The sequence below is a fragment of the Rhinoderma darwinii genome, chromosome 1, assembly GCF_050947455.1.
Source record: "Rhinoderma darwinii isolate aRhiDar2 chromosome 1, aRhiDar2.hap1, whole genome shotgun sequence".
In the NCBI taxonomy this organism is placed as follows: Eukaryota; Metazoa; Chordata; class Amphibia; order Anura; family Rhinodermatidae; genus Rhinoderma; species Rhinoderma darwinii.
The window spans coordinates 236,479,633-236,499,615 of NC_134687.1; the positions used below are offsets into that span (position 1 = coordinate 236,479,633).

The 19,983-nt window shown below is 42.8% G+C and overlaps 1 protein-coding gene across 1 annotated transcript in view; it reads right to left on the minus strand.

The window, feature by feature from the left end:
- B4GALT1 (beta-1,4-galactosyltransferase 1) overlaps positions 1–19,983 on the minus strand; it is a 94,103-nt gene that overhangs the window by 37,697 nt on the left and 36,423 nt on the right. Inside the window, exon 2 of the mRNA XM_075862896.1 lies at positions 12,153–12,388. Within this exon, the coding sequence (XP_075719011.1) occupies positions 12,153–12,388 (236 nt within the window). The remainder of the gene's footprint in view (positions 1–12,152; positions 12,389–19,983) is intronic.

Consider the following 19,983-nt stretch of genomic DNA (forward strand, 5'->3'; position numbering starts at 1 on the left):
GCCCTCACACAGCTCCGTTGGAGAAAAAATAAAAAAGTTCTGGCTCTCAGAATATGGCGATGCAAAATGTGCAGAGTGTTCCAAAAGCGGATAAGATCGGGCACCATTTGTCAGTGCGACACCGGCCACATATCTGCAAATTATTATTTATGTACCCCATTATTATACCCTCTTATTATGCCCTGATGTACTCTGCCCAGTTTACACATACCCCCACATTATAAATTGAAATACCAGCAAAACCCCAAACAGAACAGTTACCAAGCAAAATCTGCGCTCCAAAAGCCAAATGGCGTTCCCTCCCTTCTGAGCCCCACAGCATGCTCAAACACCAGCTTACGTCCACATATATTATATTTTATATCCGGGAGAACCCGCTAGACATTGTATGAGGTATTTGTCTTCAGTGGCACAATATATTGTGCATTAAAATGGCATATCAGTGGAAAATTGTAATTTTCACCATCCGCTGCGCATTAACGCCTTCGCGCACCACGACTTAATAGCATGTCGTGGTGCGAGGGGTTATATATGGAGCGGGCTCACCCGCTCCATATTCTGCAGGTGTCAGCTGTGTATTACAGCTGACACCCGGAACTAACGGACAGGAACAGCGATCACGCTGTTACAGGAGCCTGTAAAATGACATTATACTGCAATACATTAGTATTGCAGTGTATTGTACCAGCGACCTAACGATTGCTCGTTCCAGTCCCCTAAAGGGACTTTTGGGAGGTTTCCACTGTTTTGGTACCTCAGGGGCTTTGCATATGCGACACGACACCCGAAAACCATTCCAGCTAAATTTGAGCTACAAAAGCCAAATATTGTTCCTTCCTTCCTGAGTCCTGCCGTGGGTCCAAACAGCAGTTTATTACCACATATGGCGTATTGCTGTAATCAGGACAAATTGCTTTACAAATTTTGGGGTGATTTTTCTCCTTTTATTCATTGTAAAAATTAAGCATTTCTAGGTTTTTTCAGAAAAAAGTCGATTTTCATTTTCACGGCCTAATTCCACTAAATTCAGAAAAAAAAAAAACTGTGGGGTCAAAATGCTAACTATACCCCTAGAAAAATTCCTTGAGGGGTGTAGTCTTCAAAATGGGGTCAGTTTTGGGGGGATTCCACTGTTTTGCTTACTCCAGGGCGTTGCAAACGAGACATGGCACTGAAAAACAATCCAGCAAAATCTGCGCTTCAAAATCCAAATGGCGCTCCTTCCCTTGAGCCCTGCCGTTGGTCCAAACAGCAGTTTAGTACCACATATGGGGTATTGGCGTAATCGGGAGAAGAAGCTTTACAAGTTTTTTTAATCTTTATTCCTTGCAAATATTTTTTTTTATATTTTTTCATAAAAAAAGTAGATTTTCACTTTCACAGACAAACTCCAATAAATATAGCAAAAGACCTGTGGGGTCAAGATGCTAACTATACCGCTAGATAAATTCTTTGAGGTGTGTAGTTTCCAAAACCGTCTCACTTTTGGGGGATTTCCACTGTTTTGGCACCACAAGACCTCTTCAAACCTGACATGGTGCCTAAAATATATTCTAAAAAAAAGGGAGGACCCAAAATCCACTAGGTGCTCCTTTGCTTCTGAGGCCGGTATTTCAGTCCATTATCACACTAGGGCCACATGTGGGATATTTCTAAAAACTGCAGAATCTGGGCAATAAATATTGAGTTGCATTTCTCGGGTAAAACCTTCTGTGTTACAGAAAAAAATGTATTAGAAATGAATTTCAGCAAAAAAAAATAATTGTGTAGTACCGTGTTAGCCAGAAACAATATGCAATGTCACATACTTTTGTGTCAAAAAAAGACAAAAGTATAGAAGGTATGATACCTTTATTGGCTAACCATAAAAGTTCTATATGCGGCTTTCAGAGCACACAGGCTCCTTCTTCAGGCAGTTTACAAATGAATGACTTCGAAAAAAGCACAACATTTAGATGTTACACAAAGACAATTAGTACATGAAGTGATACATCATTAAGATAAGCCTGGGCTATAAAACGGAGGTTATAGGGGTGATGACTTAGGAGTTAAGGCATCTGGAGTCAGTCTGATGGGGGATGTGACGTGTGTCCATGTAGTGGCTCATATATCCTGGTGTTAGATTGAGGCCTTGTGTCAATGACTGGAATTTTATCATCATCTTGAATTCCCAAATTTTTCTCTCTGTTGTTTTTAAAATGACCCTAGTATTAGGACTTTTAAATCTGCCAAACTGTGATCAGGTCCAGAGAAGTGTTTTCCCACGGGCGTATCCACCTCCTGTTTTGTCGTATGTCTGTGAAGATTCATCCTGGTTTGTAGTTTTTGTATGGTTTCCCCAATGTAGATTCCTTTATCTATGCACCTTGTACACAGGATCATGTACACTACATTGGAGGATGTACAGGAGAACGTGCCAGTGATTTTATAGTCCTGCTGCTTGTTTGGTATCTGGATGGTGTTTGATGACAAGATGTTGGTACAGGTCTTGCATTTTCTACTGTTGCAAGGAAAAGTGCCAGTCTCTGATGGTGGTGAGAGGGCACTTCTGACCAGGAGATTCCTTAGGTTTGGTGGCTGTTTGTATGCAAGGAGAGGTAAATCCGGGAATATTTCCTTCAGTTTATTGTCTTTGTTGAATACAGGTTGGAGATCAGCAGCAATTTTCCTCAAGATGTTAATTTGTGGATTGTATATGACCACTAGGGGCACCCTGCTGTCGTCTTCCTTCTTTTTGTACTTCAGAAGATTGCTCCTTGGAATTCTTGTTGCTCTGTAGATCTGATCATCTATAATCCTTGGATGGTATCCCTGTTGTAGGAATGTATTACTCAGTGATAGCAGGTGTTGCTTTCTGTCTTCATTGTCTGAACAGATTCGTATGTACCGCAGAGCCTGGCTGTAGATGATGGATTTCTATATGTGTCTCGGATGAAAGCTGTTCCATCTCAGATATGCTGGACGGCCTGTAGGTTTATGGTAGATTATTTTTCTTTGTCTTCTCCCTTCTCATTGCTTTCCTTTCCTCCCCTTCTTTAGTGATTTCCATTCTTACACGCGGTCCATATTGTAATCACCACATTAAGGCCCCATGCCCACTTCAGTTTTGTCCTTCAGGGTGCTATCCGTTTTTGTCACTGATGGCACCCTGAACCCATTCCTTTTCAATGGGGCCATGCACACTTCAGTTTTTTTGATGGTCCCGTTGCTCCGTTCCGATCCAAAGTAGAGCATGTCCTAATTTGGTCCGAGAATCCATGACCGTGAGGCCCATGCAAGTCAATGGGGCCGTCAAAAAAACTGAAGGCACACGGAAGGCATCCGTGTGCCGTTCGTGTATGACGGAGCCGTTGCCTAGCAACCGCCGGGCGGGCAGAAAAACATTACAAAAATATTACACTAATCGGCATCCACTTGTCTCTATCAATAACTGATAGAGAAAAGAGGCTGCCGATTCAAAATAAAATAAAAAGCATTTCATACGTACCCGGTCGTTGTCTTGGTGACGAGTCCCTCTTCTTCCTCCAGTCCGACCTTCCTGTATGACACGGCAGCCTGTGATTGGCTGCAGAGGCCGCTGCAGCCTGTGATTGGCTGCAGAGGTGGTCACGTGGGATGAAGCGTCATCCCTGGAGGCCGGCCTTCTGACGTCATCCTGACGTGCGTGACCGCCTCTACAGCCTGTGATTGGCTGCAGCGGCGACATGGATTGAACGTCATCACTGAAGGCCGGACAGGAGGAATGTAAGTATGAACTTATTTTTTTATTACATTAAAGTTTTATTTTCCGCGTGCCGAGCATGGTACGGTCAAGGTTGCTGAAAGAGTTACCGCCAATCAGTGCAGCCCATTAACTCTTTCAGCACCCTGGACAGTACCATGCTCGGTGACGGAAACACGGAGTGCACACGGCCGCTAAAACGGGTTCACGGACCCGTCAAAAGCGGCCGTGAAAACGGTGATGTAAGTGTGCACGAGGCCTTATCTGTGATTTTACGTTTGCATGCCGAAGGTCGATTGCTCTTCTTTGCGTTTCTCATTGATTTAGTGAAATACTCTCTCAGACTATTTATAGTTATCTTTGTAGTTGGATATGTCTTATTGTAAAATGTAATAAAATACGATTATGGAGGGAAAAAGAAGATAAAAAAAAATGCCAATAACCACTGTTTGCTGTTGTGCTTCGCTTTCCTGAGTCTAGGCTGGTTGGAGTAGTAGAGGATACAGTACAACACAGATATGACCACAATGCAAAGAGATTTTCCTATAAAGGTCGTTACTCTATACAGAACTGTAAACTTCACTTTTGAACGCCATTTGACAGTGTAAACCTACAATGTAGGTTTTATCGCTGCTGGTCGCCTGTCACCAAAGTGCTTAGCATTGTGGGAGGTCACGTGACAGTTCCACAGCTAGAGCGGTTCAGTCACATGATGCTCTGTGGCGTGTAGATAAAGCGCCAGACATATGCATTCTCTATAAAACATGTGACAAAAACAGATTTCAAATGTGAAATGTAAAAAGTGGAAATTACTTTTAATACCTGCCTTTCATACACTGAGCAATGGGCTTATTCTGAACATTTCCACAAAAAAAAGTGCATGTTTACCAACAAAGCAGCAGACTATAGTAAATGTAGCTAACAGACTGTACTCCATGAGAATAGTTGTGGTACTATTTTCAATTAACTGCTGTTACGATAGTTGGCCGGAAGAGAGGGAGGGGGAGTAACCGTGTAAAAGAAGTTCACCAATTTATTATGGCTTCGATATTCAACAGAAGAATCATTTTAAAAGCACCCACATAACAGCCATTATCAAGAGAAGAAAAATGTTGCCCCCCTTTGCAGGCATAGCCATCTACACATTATTGTCCATACAAATACCAGCATATATGCACAGACCAGGTTCCTGATATACATAGTATTTTAACCCCTTCCCGCTTTGGACACTTTTGACCACCTGACAGAACCTCATTTTTCAAATCTGACATGTTTCACTTTATGTGGTAATAACTTCGGAATGCTTTTACCTATCCAAGCGATTCTGAGATTGTTTTCTCGTGACATATTGGACTTTATGTTACTGGCAAAATTTGCTCGGTACATTTAGTATTTAAATTGTGAAAAACACCAAAATTGAGTGAAAAATTGCAAAAATGTGAATTTTTCTAAATTTTAATGTATCGGCTTGTAAGATGGGCAGTTATACCACACAAAATTGTTGCTAATTAACATCCCCCATATGTCTACTTTAGATTGGCATAGTTTTTTTAACATTCTTTTATTTTTCTAGGACGTTGCAGTAATTTCTCCCATTTTCAAGAAAATTTTCAAAAGGCAATTTTTTCAGGGACCAGTTCAGTTGTGAAGTGGCTTTTAGGGCCTTCTATATTAGAAACCCCCAATAAGTCACCTCATTTTAAAAACTTCACCGTTCAAAGTATTCAAAACAGCATTTAGAAAGTTTAACCCTTTACACAGGAATTTAAAGCAAAGTAGAGGTGAAATTGACAAATTTATATAAAAATAAAAAAATAAAAAAGGAGAAAAAGCACCCCAACATTTGTAAAGCTATTTCTCCTGAGTACGTAAATACCACATATGTGGTCATAAACTGCTGTTTGGGCACACAGTAGGGCTCAGAACGGAAGGAGCACCATTTCGCTTTTGGAGTACAGATTTTGCTTGATTGGTTTCTGGTCGCTATGTCGCACTTGCAAAGCCCATGTGGGACCAAAACAGTGGAAACCCCCCAGAAGTGACCCTATTTTGGATACTACACCCCTCAAGGTATTCACCTAGGGGTGTAGTGAGAACGTTAACACTGCAGGTGTTTTGCAAAAATTAGTGTGCACTCGATGTTGCAGAGTTAAAATGGGATTTTTTTTCCATAGATATGCCAATATGTGGTGCCCACCACAACAAGACAGCTCTCTAATGATTATGCGGTGTATTCTGGTTTTAGAAACACCCTACATGTGGCCCTAATCTTTTGCCTGGACATTCGAGCAGGTAAAGTTTTATTGCGAACTAGCATGATCTGACAATGTGGCACCACAAAAATGGCTGTGTACACCTGCGCTACGGGGTGCTTGCACTGTAATCATGCTGTGTATTTATATGCAGCAACGTATGCAATTAGAAGAGGTAAAAATCCTAGCATTGTCTAGAGCAGTGATCCCCAATCACCGGGCCACGGATCATTTGGTACCGGGCAGCAGTATCTGGTATGCACCCCGGTGGCCACAGGGAATTTCAGGCGAAAAACCGCACCAAGCTGTGGTGCAGTTTTTCGCCTGGGATGTCCGCTGCGGAAAACTGCTGAGCACTTGGCCTGCTAGCAGGCAGGCTGACTTCCTGGGATGACGTTTTATCCCAGGAGACCGCTGCAATGGCAGTCACATGGGATGAAAAGTCATCCCAGGGGGCTGGCCCTCTAACAGCATCCAGGCCGGCATCCTGGGATGTTTCATCCCATGTGATCGCCGCTGCGGCGGTCACATGGGATAAAACGTCATCTGAGCAAACCGGCCTGGAGGAAGAACACAGACTTTACCTCCCCATTTATGCACAGCAGCACACATTATATACAGAGATGTGAATATCTCTGCACACTCCAGAGGAAAGCAATCAGAGGTTCTCACTTTCCCTGGCAAGTGCAGGGAAGATAAGACAGGATGGCAGGGTGATGGGGGAGGGAGGGGGGACGGACGGAGCAGTCCTAGTCTTATCTGATGCTAATTAGCAGCTCAGATTAGTGTCCTGAGACAGGGGGGGAGAATCACAGAGACCAGTGCGCACAGTCTCTTCCATGAACTGTATATTATATAGAGGCAGACAGACCTTCCTGACGTCACGATGGGGGCGTGCACATCTGACGTCAGGATGGGGCCACCACCCACCCATACTCACAGGCAGCAGAATTCGTACACTGATACATTCACAAAGTGTACGGATTTCTGCTAGCATCAGGAGACATACAAGAAATAAAATGTGGTAGAAAAGTGTCAGAGTGGCCATTTGAAACACATATAACACAAAAAGGAGCCCAAATTCATTAATAAAGTATATTATAAAATATATCTATATTACACATGCTGCTAGAAAATAAAAAAAGTTGATCGAACGTTTAGTTACGCTTTAACTCCTAATTGGTGCAGGGCGTGTTGTACCATCTGATTGCTGATCTGCGTCATACTTTTTTCTCCTAATTGGCACATGCCAAATAATATCCCCTGATTGCTGCGCCATAAGATTTACAACTAACTGGTGCCTGCCAAGTTTGGTGTTTTTCACAAATAAGCAATGAATGTATCGACTAAATTTGACCCCTGACAAAGTACAAGGAGTCATGAGAAAACTATCTCAGAATCACTTGTATAGGTAAAAGCATTCCAATGTTATTACCACATAAAGTGACTTGGCAGATTTTAAAAAGGAGGCTGTCAGGAGGGTCAAAAATGGCTGCAGTGTAAAGGAGTTAAGGGAGAAATTGATCCTATTTTATGTATTTTCTATGTTTAGATTTAATTTTACTAGAGCTAAGGAAGTGCGGTACTCCTGTTCCATCATTTCCACATATTTTACTTGTTCAAGCACATATTGGAAGCATCTTGAGCATAAAACAATAAAGTCAATTTTACAGACCAATAAAAGTTTATGTCCACCCATAACAAAACCAGAAGCACATACAATGAACCTGCTTGCAGAAGCTCTGGACTTCATAGATAGTCATATTAATGTTCAACACATGGTATATGTAGTCAAGCACCAGACTGCTTCAAGCGCATTCAAATAAAATGTAAGCAGAGAATCAGTCTATTGTGAGGAAGATAGCAATCTCTTTTTACAGACAAATATTTCCCTATAAAAGGCCCACATACACGGGCCGATAATCAACCAAACAAGCGTTTGTAGAAACGCTCCTTCCAGGTCATTAGCCTGTGTAAACACGGCAGCTATTATTTGACAAATAAGCGAATGGTCGTTTTTGTGGCTAATAGCAACTTTTATACAGCCTAAAAAGAAATAGTTGTCGGCAACACATCTCCTCGTGTAAACCGTGAGTGGTTTGGAAACCCCATGCTAGTAATCGGCTTGTATAGTGGTCCATGAATGAAAAAGAGAGTGTAGGTCTGTGCTTTTATTCAGTGTTTCTACGTTCAACTTGAATTTTTCTATTTGTGTTGATGGTTCGTTTTACATATTTAAGGAACTGGGGAGGGGAGTGGCCAAAGAAAGCACGATTTGCTATTTTTCCACCCCCTCTAGGATTCAATCCTGAATCTGCTTCTAGACTCCAGACACCTAAATTAATTTCAGACCCCAGACCAGACTCCTTCATTATCAGACTCCAAACCCCCTAAATATAGTCAGAACCTATAACAGACCTCCTAAATATATTCAGACTGCCTAAACAGATTCAGACCCTAGACCAGACTCCATATATTCAGATACTCTATATTCGTTTCAGACCCCTAACTTTAAGAGGGGGTATGAGAATCGACAATTATCACCTATCTATAGGAATAGGTGATAATCGCCTTAAAGCTGGGGGCCCCACCACTCCATACAATGTCTATGGGACTGACGGAAACAGCCAAGCGCTGTACTCCGCTGTTTCCATAATTTCCGTAGACTTTGAATGGAGCAGCAATGCGCATGCTCGACTGCAGCTCCATTCAATGTCCTTCTAACGCGGAGTTCACACGACCATGTTACGTCCGTAATGGACAGAACGTATTTCGGCTGCAAGTCCCGGACCGAACACACTGAACGGAGCGGGCTCCTAGAATCATAGTTATGTACGATGCTAGGAGTCCCTGCCTCTCCTCTACTGTCCCGTACTGAAAACATGATTACAGTACGGTACAGTTGTCCGGCAGCGAGGCAGGGACACCTAGCATCGTACATAACTATGATGCTAGGAGCACGGCTCCCTGCACTGTGTTCGGTCCGGGACTTGCGGCCGAAATACGTTCCGTCCATTACAGACGTAACATGGTCGTGTGAACCCAGCCTTACTGTGGTTAAGAAGTGAGGAGGAACAAGGGGTTTGGTAATCAGACATTTTTCACCTATCCTGTGGATTGGATGATAAATGCTAATCTTGGGTCAACCCCTTTTAAAAAGGAGTCATTTGATCATTTTAATTATTTAGATGACAGAGGGGAACCCCCTTCTGGTGCCAGTTTGTAAGAGTGGGTAAATCCTGCAAACGTTCGGTCAATTTATTTGAAGTGTGGTGCCACATGGTCCGAATGCCTGAAAATGGTTTAAATCCATTTTCTATGCTCCAATGCATCTAAAAAATATCCTACAATTTTGTGTAGACCGCTCCTATTCTGACCTATACAGTGAAGGAAATAAGTATTTGATCCCTTGCTGATTTTGTAAGTTTGCCCACTGTCAAAGACATGAACAGTCTAGAATTTTTAGGCTAGGTTAATTTTACCAGTAAGAGATAGATTATATAAAAAAAAAAAAAAGAAAAATCACATTGTCAAAATTATATATATTTATTTGCATTGTACACAGAGAAATAAGTATTTGATCCCTTTGGCAAACAAGACTTAATACTTGGTGACAAAATCCTTGTTGGCAAGCACAGCAGTCAGACGTTTTTTGTAGTTGATGATGAGGTTTGCACACATGTTAGATGGAATTTTGGCCCACTCCTCTTTGCAGATCACATGTAAATCATTACGATTTCGAGGCTGTCGCTTGGCAACTCGGATCTTCAGCTCCCTCCATAAGTTTTCGATGGGATTAAGGTCTGGAGATTGGCTAGGCCACTCCATGACCTTAATGTGCTTCTTTTTGAGCCACTCCTTTGTTGCCTTGGCTGTATGTTTTGGGTCATTGTCATGCTGGAAGACCCAGCCACGAGCCATTTTTAATGTCCTGGTGGAGGGAAGGAGGTTGTCACTCAGGATTTGACGGTACATGGCTCCATCCATTCTCCCATTGATGCGGTGAAGAAGTCCTGTGCCCTTAGCAGAGAAACACCCCCAAAACATAATGTTTCCACCTCCATGCTTGACAGTGGGGACGGTGTTCTTTGGGTCATAGGCAGCATTTCTCTTCCTCCAAGCACAGCGAGTTGAGTTAATGCCAAAGAGCTCAATTTTAGTCTCATCTGACCACAGCACCTTCTGCCAATCACTCTCAGAATCATCCAGATGTTCATTTGCATACTTCAGACGGGCCTGTACATGTGCCTTGCGGGCACTGCAGGATTTTAATCCATTACGGCGTAATGTGTTACCAATGGTTTTCTTGGTGACTGTGGTCCCAGCTGCCTTGAGATCATTAACAAGTTCCCCCCGTGTAGTTTTCGGCTGAGCTCTCACCTTCCTCAGGATCAAGGATACCCCACGAGGTGAGATTTTGCATGGAGCCCCAGATCGATGTCGATTGACAGTCATTTTGTATGTCTTCCATTTTCTTACTATTGCACCAACAGTTGTCTCCTTCTCACCCAGCGTCTTACTTATGGTTTTGTAGCCCATTCCAGCCTTGTGCAGGTCTATGATCTTGTCCCTGACATCCTTAGAAAGCTCTTTGGTCTTGCCCATGTTGTAGAGGTTAGAGTCAGACTGATTAATTGAGTCTGTGAACAGGAGTCTTTTATACAGGTGACCATGTAAGACAGCTGTCTTTAATGCAGGCACCAAGTTGATTTGGAGCGTGTAACTGGTCTGGAGGAGGCTGAACCCTTAATGGTTGGTAGGGGATCAAATACTTATTTCTCTGTGCATAATGCAAATAAATATATATAATTTTGACTGTGATTTTCTGTTTTTGTTTTTATATAATCTATCTCTCACTGGTAAAATTAACCTAGCCTAAAAATTCTAGACTGTTCATGTCTTTGACAGTGGGAAAACTTACAAAATCAGCAAGGGATCAAATACTTATTTCCTTCACTGTATGTACCAAATTTGCGGTTTATTGGAAACAGAATAAAAACATACTAACCACGTGTGTAGTCTGATCCTGCAGTCAAGCGTTACGCCCTTCCATCTGCCCTATGCTACTTACCAACCTACAGAACAGACAAGTTCTGCAGCATATACCTTTTTTTGTGAGGTGCCAAATAGTGCAAAAAAGAAAACAAAGAAACCAAAAACAGCATCCACTGTCCAGATGTAAACTGGTCAAAAGTATGTCAAATGGACACCTCTTTTGGCATATGGTAACCTCATTACATTACACATTTGTTTTCGGAACACAAATGTAAACGTCAGATGTACGGACCAAGCATGGTTTCTGAATTTGCATTTGTTTTTTTTCCCCAACTAAGGCATCGTTCACATCTGCGTTGGGACTCTGTTCATGGGTTCCGTCTGAGCTTTCTGTTAGGGGAACCCATGAATAGAAGCCAAACTGAAAGCATAGGTTTGCGTTTGCATCACCATTGATTTGAATGGTGACCGATCCGGTGCAAATGGTTTCCGTTTGTCATCGTTTTTTAAGAGATCCGCCGTTTTGCCTGAATCAATAACGTAGTCGACTGCGTTATTCATTCCGTCAAAACAGCGGAAACCTGTAAACAATGGTGACAAACGGAAACCATTTGCACCGGATCCGTCACTATTGAAATCAATGGTGATGTAAATGGGAACCTACGGTTTCCGTTTGGACTCCATTCATGGGTTCCCCTGATGGAAATCTCCGCAGATGTGAACGAAGCCTAATGTAGGCTTTTATTTGCTTCATTTAAGGTTCTCTTTTTATTTTCATTGGCTTTAAGCTGCCATTTTGTGGTGTATACATTCTAAAAAGAAGGTCTCATTTCTAATCTACGTACCTGTGCAGAAAAGTAATTTAAGACCTGGTTAAAGCTTTGGTTCACCTATACTACAAAATTAACTTATTTACGGTCTATACCAGCCATAACCAACTACATTATAGGTATCCCCACCCTTAAAAAGAGAAGAACATTACCCATAATTGTATAAACATCTGCACTTTGTCCAGCCTATCTAGATATCTGGACATGGATTTGGGTGAGGTTTCTTGAGGGGGGGGGGGGGGGGGGGGAATACAAATAAATAAATCACTAGTACTCTGGGTATTCTTTTAATCCAAGACAGATTATAGATTTGCCTGTTTGATGCAATGAAGAAACACAACATAAAACGCTTACCTGATTTATGACAAAGACACCATAGTCAAGTTGCTGCCTCTGCAAAATGGGGTGTAGATAATGGAGCCAGTACTTGAGATGTTCATCACGTTTTCTAAATGGAATAATAAGGGCTACTTTCTGCAGTGCCTTGCAGTTCTTTGGCTTATACCGACCACCTTCCATTATATTTGGGTTGGTCCGCCTCACTTGTTCCAGATCCACAGATATTGAAAACTCTATTCTTAAAGAGCCCACTGAAATGTAAAACCACATTTTTAAATTTGAATGTTGTGTCGCTCACTTAACTATTATAAACTCGACAAATATCTTTCTATGATCGACATAAATTGAACATGCAAGAAAAGATTTAATGTATTGAAGTTTTTAGATAATATCCTACGAAGATAAAAATAAATCCCCGTCAAGAAAAGTCCCCAAGTTTCCCACCACTTTCGAGTTATAAAAAAACGAAAATGTTCAGTCAGTTTTTTTTTTTTTTACAACCATCAAGGCTCCCATTATCGCTCCTACAAGGGTAGTCACCGAGTGTTGTTGCCCATCACTGGCAAAACAGCTTTGTGAAATATGCAGGGTTTTTGCCTTTACTTATATAAAGGAACATTTATCCTACATTTAAAAACAAATATTTTAAACAGCCCTATGTGATTATAGGGTTACACTCATCACAGAAAGTGATGACGTTGTTTTTTCCTGCACAGCGGTGCCCTCAGCCTCCAGCTGTGCAAGGAGTTGCAGCACCGCCCCATCAGGGTTACCAACCTTCACTTCAGTTATTTCTGGACAACGGACAGACCAAAATTTTTACGGACACATTACAAAATCATTGCCTATGCACTGTACAAGGTGTAACGAACCAATCACAGCTCTGCTTGTAGCTGTCCCACGTTAACTTCGTGCAGGAGAGATGCAAACGGGGCTTTGGTTGGATCGTCCGACTCACTCACCACTCACTCCACCTCCCCCCGCTGCGGACATCGCTCTGCCTGACATCACTCACATTTAGGAGCAGGAGGGCTGACTGAGACAAGTGAATGATGCGGGGGCGGTCTGAGTGAGGTCAGTGTAGGACCGGGAATAGACCAGTCCAGTCCACTCCCGGCACCGACCTCCCTCAGATAGTCATTCACTTGGCTCCCTCCGCTCCTACTCTTCCCTTGTTTGCACGGAGTATGCACATTTTGGCACGTGCGTAGTGCAACGTTTCGGGGATGGAGACTAAATCACGGACAATGTTTTTTTCTGCCGGACACTAGGGACGGCAGAAAAAAACAAAACACATAAAAAATAAAACCAATTTTTTGCGTACGTCCGTAAATTTACAGACGGTTGGCAACACTGTGCCTCATTCCGAGGGGCATGATTGTTTTGTTTAAAGGACAGGAAAACGTGCATTTTTATTGCAAAAAGGAAAGGATAAGCTGCTGAAAAGACACTTCTAGCAGAACTTATTTATCGAGGAAGCTAAATCATCAGGGGACTGCTTGTCCCACACAGAGTTCGCACCAAATATTTAAGTAAAAATACTCCTCTTACCATTTTTAAGTATTTTTAGTCAAGGAGGAGTAGAGAATTTGTGGTAATGCAATTTAATAGCAAACTCGCTGATAAATATTTAGTGTGACTTTATGTGTCATGCACACAGAACTCCGCTGTCATGTATCAGTGTCCTCATGGTAAACAGGCCTCTCTGTTAGGCTGGGTTCACACGACCTATTTTCAGAAGTAAACGAGGCGTATTATGCCTCGTTTTACGTCTGAAAATAGGGCTACAATACGTTGGCAAACATCTGCCCATTCATTTGAATGGGTTTGCCGACTTACTGTGCAGACAACCTGTCATTTACGCGTCGTCGTTTGACAGCTGTCAAACGACGACGCGTAAAAATACAGCCTCGTCAAAAGAAGTGCAGGACACTTCTTTGGACGTTTTTGGAGCTGTTTTCTGATAGACTCCAATGAAAACAGCTCCAAAAACGGACATAAAAAAACGCCGCGAAAACGGCGCAAAAAACGCGAGTTGCTCAAAAAACGTCTGAAAATCAGGGGCTGTTTTCCCTTGAAAACAGCTCTGTATTTTCAGACGTTTTTGGTCACTACATGTGCACATACCCTTCGACCACAGCACTGTTTTTCCTTGCAAATAGAACGTGTTCAGTACTTCAGCATATTCGATATAGATCACAGTAAGGCCTCATTTACACGAGCGTGATTTTCGTGTGTGCGACGCGCGTGCTTTTCACGCGTGTCGTACGCACCTATGTAAGTCTATGGGGCAGTGCAGACAGTCCGTGATTTTTGCGCAGCGTGAGTGCGTTGCGTAAAACTCACGACATGTCCTAAATTTATGCGTTGAAGTCAATGGGTGCGTGAAAATTACGAATGTCACACGGAAGCACTTCCGTGCGTACAGCGTGATTCGCGCAACATCTGTCAAACTCTGAATGTAAACAGAAAAGCTCCACGTGCTTTTCTGTTTACAAACATCCAAAAAGAGTGTCATAATGATGGCGGCTGCGCGAAAATCTCGCAGCCGCGCATCATACGCTGATGACACACGGAGCTGTTAAGTGCCTTTTGCGCACGCAAAACCCACACGCTCGTGTAAATGAGGCCTAAGGGTATGTTCAGTTTTTTCAGGCGACTTTCAGAGTGTAAACGCCTTGAAAAAGACTAGCAAAACACCTACAAACAGCTTCCCATTGAATTTAATGGGAAATACACTGCTGTTCACATGGTGTATTTTTACGCTGCTGAACTCAAAAACGCGTCGTAAAAACAAGTAGCATGTCACCACTTGAGGCGTTTTTGGAGCGGATTTTCCATTGACACTACAAAAAAAGCTTCAAATTAAAAGAAGCTTAATTTTCCCTTGAAAACCGCTCCGTAATTTTCAGTCACTTTTTCCATGAGTGAACATACCCTCAGGTCCAAAAGTGCTTGACGGGCACAATTTTTTTCAAAGCAATGAAGATGTGATTGTAGTGTAGACTTTAAAGGGGTTGTCTGAGATTTAATGACTGTGTTAATGCTTGTAATTTATAAACGTAAATATATTTGTAATACACTTACATTTTCCAAAGTGGCCCCGTTTCTAGATCCTGCCGTGGGGTACTTGACGGGTGACGTCACTCTCTGCACTGGCTCTGGCCGCTTTGTTGATCTTGAATTCATTTCCGGGTATACGACACGTCACATGTGACATGGTGTATACCGGCTTGATCATTTGCGATGGCCGACCAATGTCTGCTATATAAGCGATCAGTCTTGTTGGATTTTTTTCGGGTGGATGTAGGCTGAAAATATACATGTATATTACGATCGGCCGCTTATGGGCAATTGTCCGCCACTTTGTGCAAACGTATTCTGTTTATTTTAAGCTATGTACCCGATCTGCCATTTTACTCTGACATTTTCATTCTCAGAGCGTTCATACAAACGATCCCACCAACGATTGATCAGGCACATTGTGGCCAATCCTAATCTTAAGTGTATGGCCAACTTATGGCTAGAGCTTCACGGCGACATGTATTGTTTGACTAGAAAATTGCCATGTCGCTTGCGATATCGCAGCGGACGATTGCCTATGCGGTCGTGTTGAGACATGCAGAGGTCGCACTACATATTGTCCAGGAGAATAAAAATATACATAGAAGCTGTATCGTTCTGTATGCGCCAATTCCGTCCGTTCTGCTGAACTGACTGCTGAAAGCTGTTCCTGCATGTCTGACACGCAGAATCTGGCTAATAACGATTTACACCTGCTTTATCGACATGCAAGACCAGCTCTCAGCCAAGCCGTCCATCCATCAGTACAGATGAACGGACGGCTTGGCTGAGAGCTGGTCTTGCATGTCGATAAAGCAGGTGTAAATCGTTATTAGCCAGATTCTGCATGTCAGACATGCAGGAACAGCTTTCAGCAGTCAGTTCAGCAGAACGGACGGAATTGGCGCATACAGAACGATACAGCTTCTATGTATACAGGATACAAGCTGTACCTTCAATAGTAAAAACATTTTTTTTAATAAAAGTGATTTTAAAAGTTGCATCAAAACACTACAGGCTCACAGCTGTTTTCAGAACAATGAAGTTCTATGGGTGTATTTACTGGCCGTCAAAAAATAGAAAATGTTCTATTTTTGTCCGCTTTGACGGTTCAACGGCCCCCATAAAAGTCAATGTGTTTTTAACCGCCGTTTTTCAGAAATCAATCCTTGTGACGGCCGTTAAAAACGTATCCTGGACCTCACAAGGGGACTCCCCTGGGCAGAGCAATACTTTAAGCGCAGGGCCAGGGGTAGCCCCAGACATCACTGTTCATATATGGATAGTGAGGTCAGGGCTTTCAACTATATAGTCATCAGCCAGAGCATCGTAAGCTTTCTGGCCGGGGACTCCTGTCTTGGCAAAGCCCTTGATGTCACAGTCCATAGATGGAGTGACGTTAGGGGCTCTGTAACACGAGAATCCTCGGCCAGAGTGTCGGGGGCTCCCTCTAGAAGCGGAATCAACGCTCTGGCCGGGGTTAGTGGCATCTCAAAGCCACTAACGTCACTGGGTTCCACTCCTAGAGGGAGCCCCTGAAACCATCTACAGTGTGGGGGGGGTGTGGTGCACCATCTGCATGGGCACTGTGGCTCCATCTACATGGGCAGTGTGTTTTTTTTTCATAGGGTTGGGACAAAACAAAAAAACAGACTAATGAAATTCAGATTTTTTTTTAATGGCCATGAAAAACTGATGACTAATGGATGACAAACAGCCCCTTCCCGACATTCACTGTATATATACGTCGGGTGGGTTGGGAAGTATGTAGCGGGCTCACGGGCTAAGCCCGCTCCTTAGAACGAGCGTGTTGGCTGTGTATTAGGCCTTATTCAGACGAACGTGGGGAAAATGTCTGCGTTGACCCAGTGCGGGTCCCGTTTTCACGGATCCACAGACTTGATGGTGGTATGCGTAAAAACGGAAGAAAATAGGACATGTTCTATTTTTCAACGGACATGCGTCCGTGATGGCCGTTGTTTTAAGGACCGTCACACGGACGTATTCAACTTTCGTCTGAATAAGGCCTCACAGCAGACACTTCTTATTACACAGCCGAGTAGTATTATTACAAAGTGGAAGCGTTTAGGAACCCCAGCAACTCAGCCACGTGGAAGACCAAGTAAAGTTACAGAGTGGGGTCTCCGAGTGCTGAGGCGCATAGTGCATAAAAGTCGCCAACACTCTGCTGACTAAATATCTGCAGAGTTCCAAACCTCCTCTGGCATTAATAGCTGCACAAAAACGGTGCTCCGGAAGCTTCAGGACATGGATTTCCATGGCCGAATAGCTGAATGCAAGCCTTACATCACCAAGCACAATGTCAAATGAAGGATGGAATGGTGTAAAGCACGCCACCACTGGACTCTGGAGCAGCAAAAACGTGTTCTGTGGAGTGACGAGTCACCCTTCTCTATCTGGCCGTCTGATGAACAAGTCTGGGTTTAACAAATGCCAGGAGAACGTTACCTGCCTGACCGCAAAAAACTATTTAGTGGAGTAGAGATAATTCTATGGGTACGTTTTTCAGGGACTGGCCTAGGCCACTTAGTTCCAGTGAAATCTTAATGCTTCAGCATACCAAGACATTCTGGACAATTGTATGCTTCCAATTTTGTGGGAAGAGTTTGGGGAAGGCCCTTTTGTGTTCAAGCATGACTGTGCCCAAGTGAATAAAGCAAGGTCCGCAAAGACATGGTTGGGTGAGTTTGGTGTGGAAGAACTTGACTGGCACACGCAGAGCCTTGATCTCAATTCCATCGACCACCTCTGGGATGATCTAGAACGGAGATCGTGAGCCAGGCACTCTCGTCCAAGATTAGTGTCGGACATCTTCAGGACACACATAGCTCAAAAAATTAAGGAAACGCTTAAAATCACCCATCGGATCTTGATGAACAAAAGACTCAAGTTAAAAATCTTTTACGGATATAAAAATTGTGTAATTGAGAACAAAATGACGTTTCAAAAATGTAAATGAAAACCAAAATAGTCAATTGAGGGCTAGATTTCAAATCTACGCGATAATCAAAATATTTTTTTTTTAATCAGACGTATCCAATTTGCTGCATGACTAGCCAGTAAAGGCCTTAAAGATGAAAGAATACTGACATGGCCCCCTTCCTCACCTGACCCTATTGAGAACTTGTGGGCCCTTCTTAAACTGCATTTTTACGGTGAAGGGAAACAGTACACCTGTGAACAGTGTCATCCCAGGAGGCTCTGGTTGCAGCTGCACAAAAAGTTGATCATCAACAGATTAAGAAACTGAGAAGGCTCCATGGATGGAAGGCTTACTGTTATTGAAAAAAAGGGTGGCTATATTTGTCACTGATTCCTTTTGGAAATGTCAAATAATGTCTAATAATTTTGTACACCGCGAGATAGAGAATATATTAAAAACACGCAAACTTTTTTTTTTTTTTTTTTTACATGCGGGCCTATAGACTGCGTATACCATACAGTGGCATACATCGGAGAATTCCCCAGTATTTGCGCCATACGTAGCCCCATAACTTAATGTTAATAGATCCTAAGACTAAGGTATCATTTACACGAGTGTAATATACGCGCGTGCGACGCGCGTGCTTTTCACGCGTGTCGTACGCACTTATATTACTCTATGGGGCAGTGCAGACAGTCCGTGAGTTTTGCGCAGCGTGAGACCGCTGCGTAAAACTCACGACATGTTCTATATTTCAGCGTTTTTCGCGCATCACGCACCCATTGAAGTCAATAGGTGCGTGAAAACCACGCAGGTCGCACCGAAGCACTTCCGTGCGAACTGCGTGATTCGCGCAACAGCTGTCAAACTCTGAATGTAAACAGAAAAGCACCACGTGCTTTTCTGTTTACAAACATCCAAATGGAGTGTCATAATGATAGCGGCTGCGCGAAAATCACGCAGCCGCGCATCATACACTGATGACACACGCAGCTGTTGGGTGCATTTTGTGCACGCAAAACGCTGCGTTATTTGCATGCGCAAAACGCACACGCTCGTGTAAATCAGGCCTAACACAGTAGCTTGTTGATGGTTTCTTGGCAGCAACAGATTTCCTTCCACAATGCACATAGTAGATCAAACGAAAAAATAAGAGGAACAGAATAAAAAAAAAAAGTAATGGAGATTGACATATCTATATCCATCTATCAAAGATGCTACATAGTTACATAGTTAGTACGGCTGAAAAAAGACACATGTCCATCAAGTTCAACCAAGGGAAGGGAAAAGGGAAGGAAAAATTTCTACACATAGGAGCTAATATTTTTTTGTTCTAGGAAATTATCTAACCCTTTTTTAAAGCCATCTACTGTCCCTGCTGTGACCAGCTCCTGCGGTAGGCTATTCCATAAATTCACCGTTCTTACTGTAAAGAAGCCTTGTCGCCTCTGCAGCTTAAACCTTTTTTTCTCCAGACGGAGGGAGTGCCCCCTTGTTTTTTGAGCGGGTTTTACAAGGAACAGGATATCACCATTTCTTAAAATGCAGCCAATGTTAATCATTTTAAAGTGACAATTCTTGAATTTATTCTGGTCATATAAGTGAGGCAAGAACTTCCTGCTCACATGAACATAGTAAATTCAATCATTTCCTGTGAAAAAAAAAAAAGGAAGTAAGGGTGGAGATGACGGATGACACAATGTTATCTTTAGATTTGTTTTTAAAGGGGTCCGTGTGCAAAGAAAAGTCCCTGTTCACATTACGTTATAGCCTACCTCCGACCAAAGGCTGCAATGTATCCTACTGTGTAGGACGACAGTGGGATACATTGCCTATAAA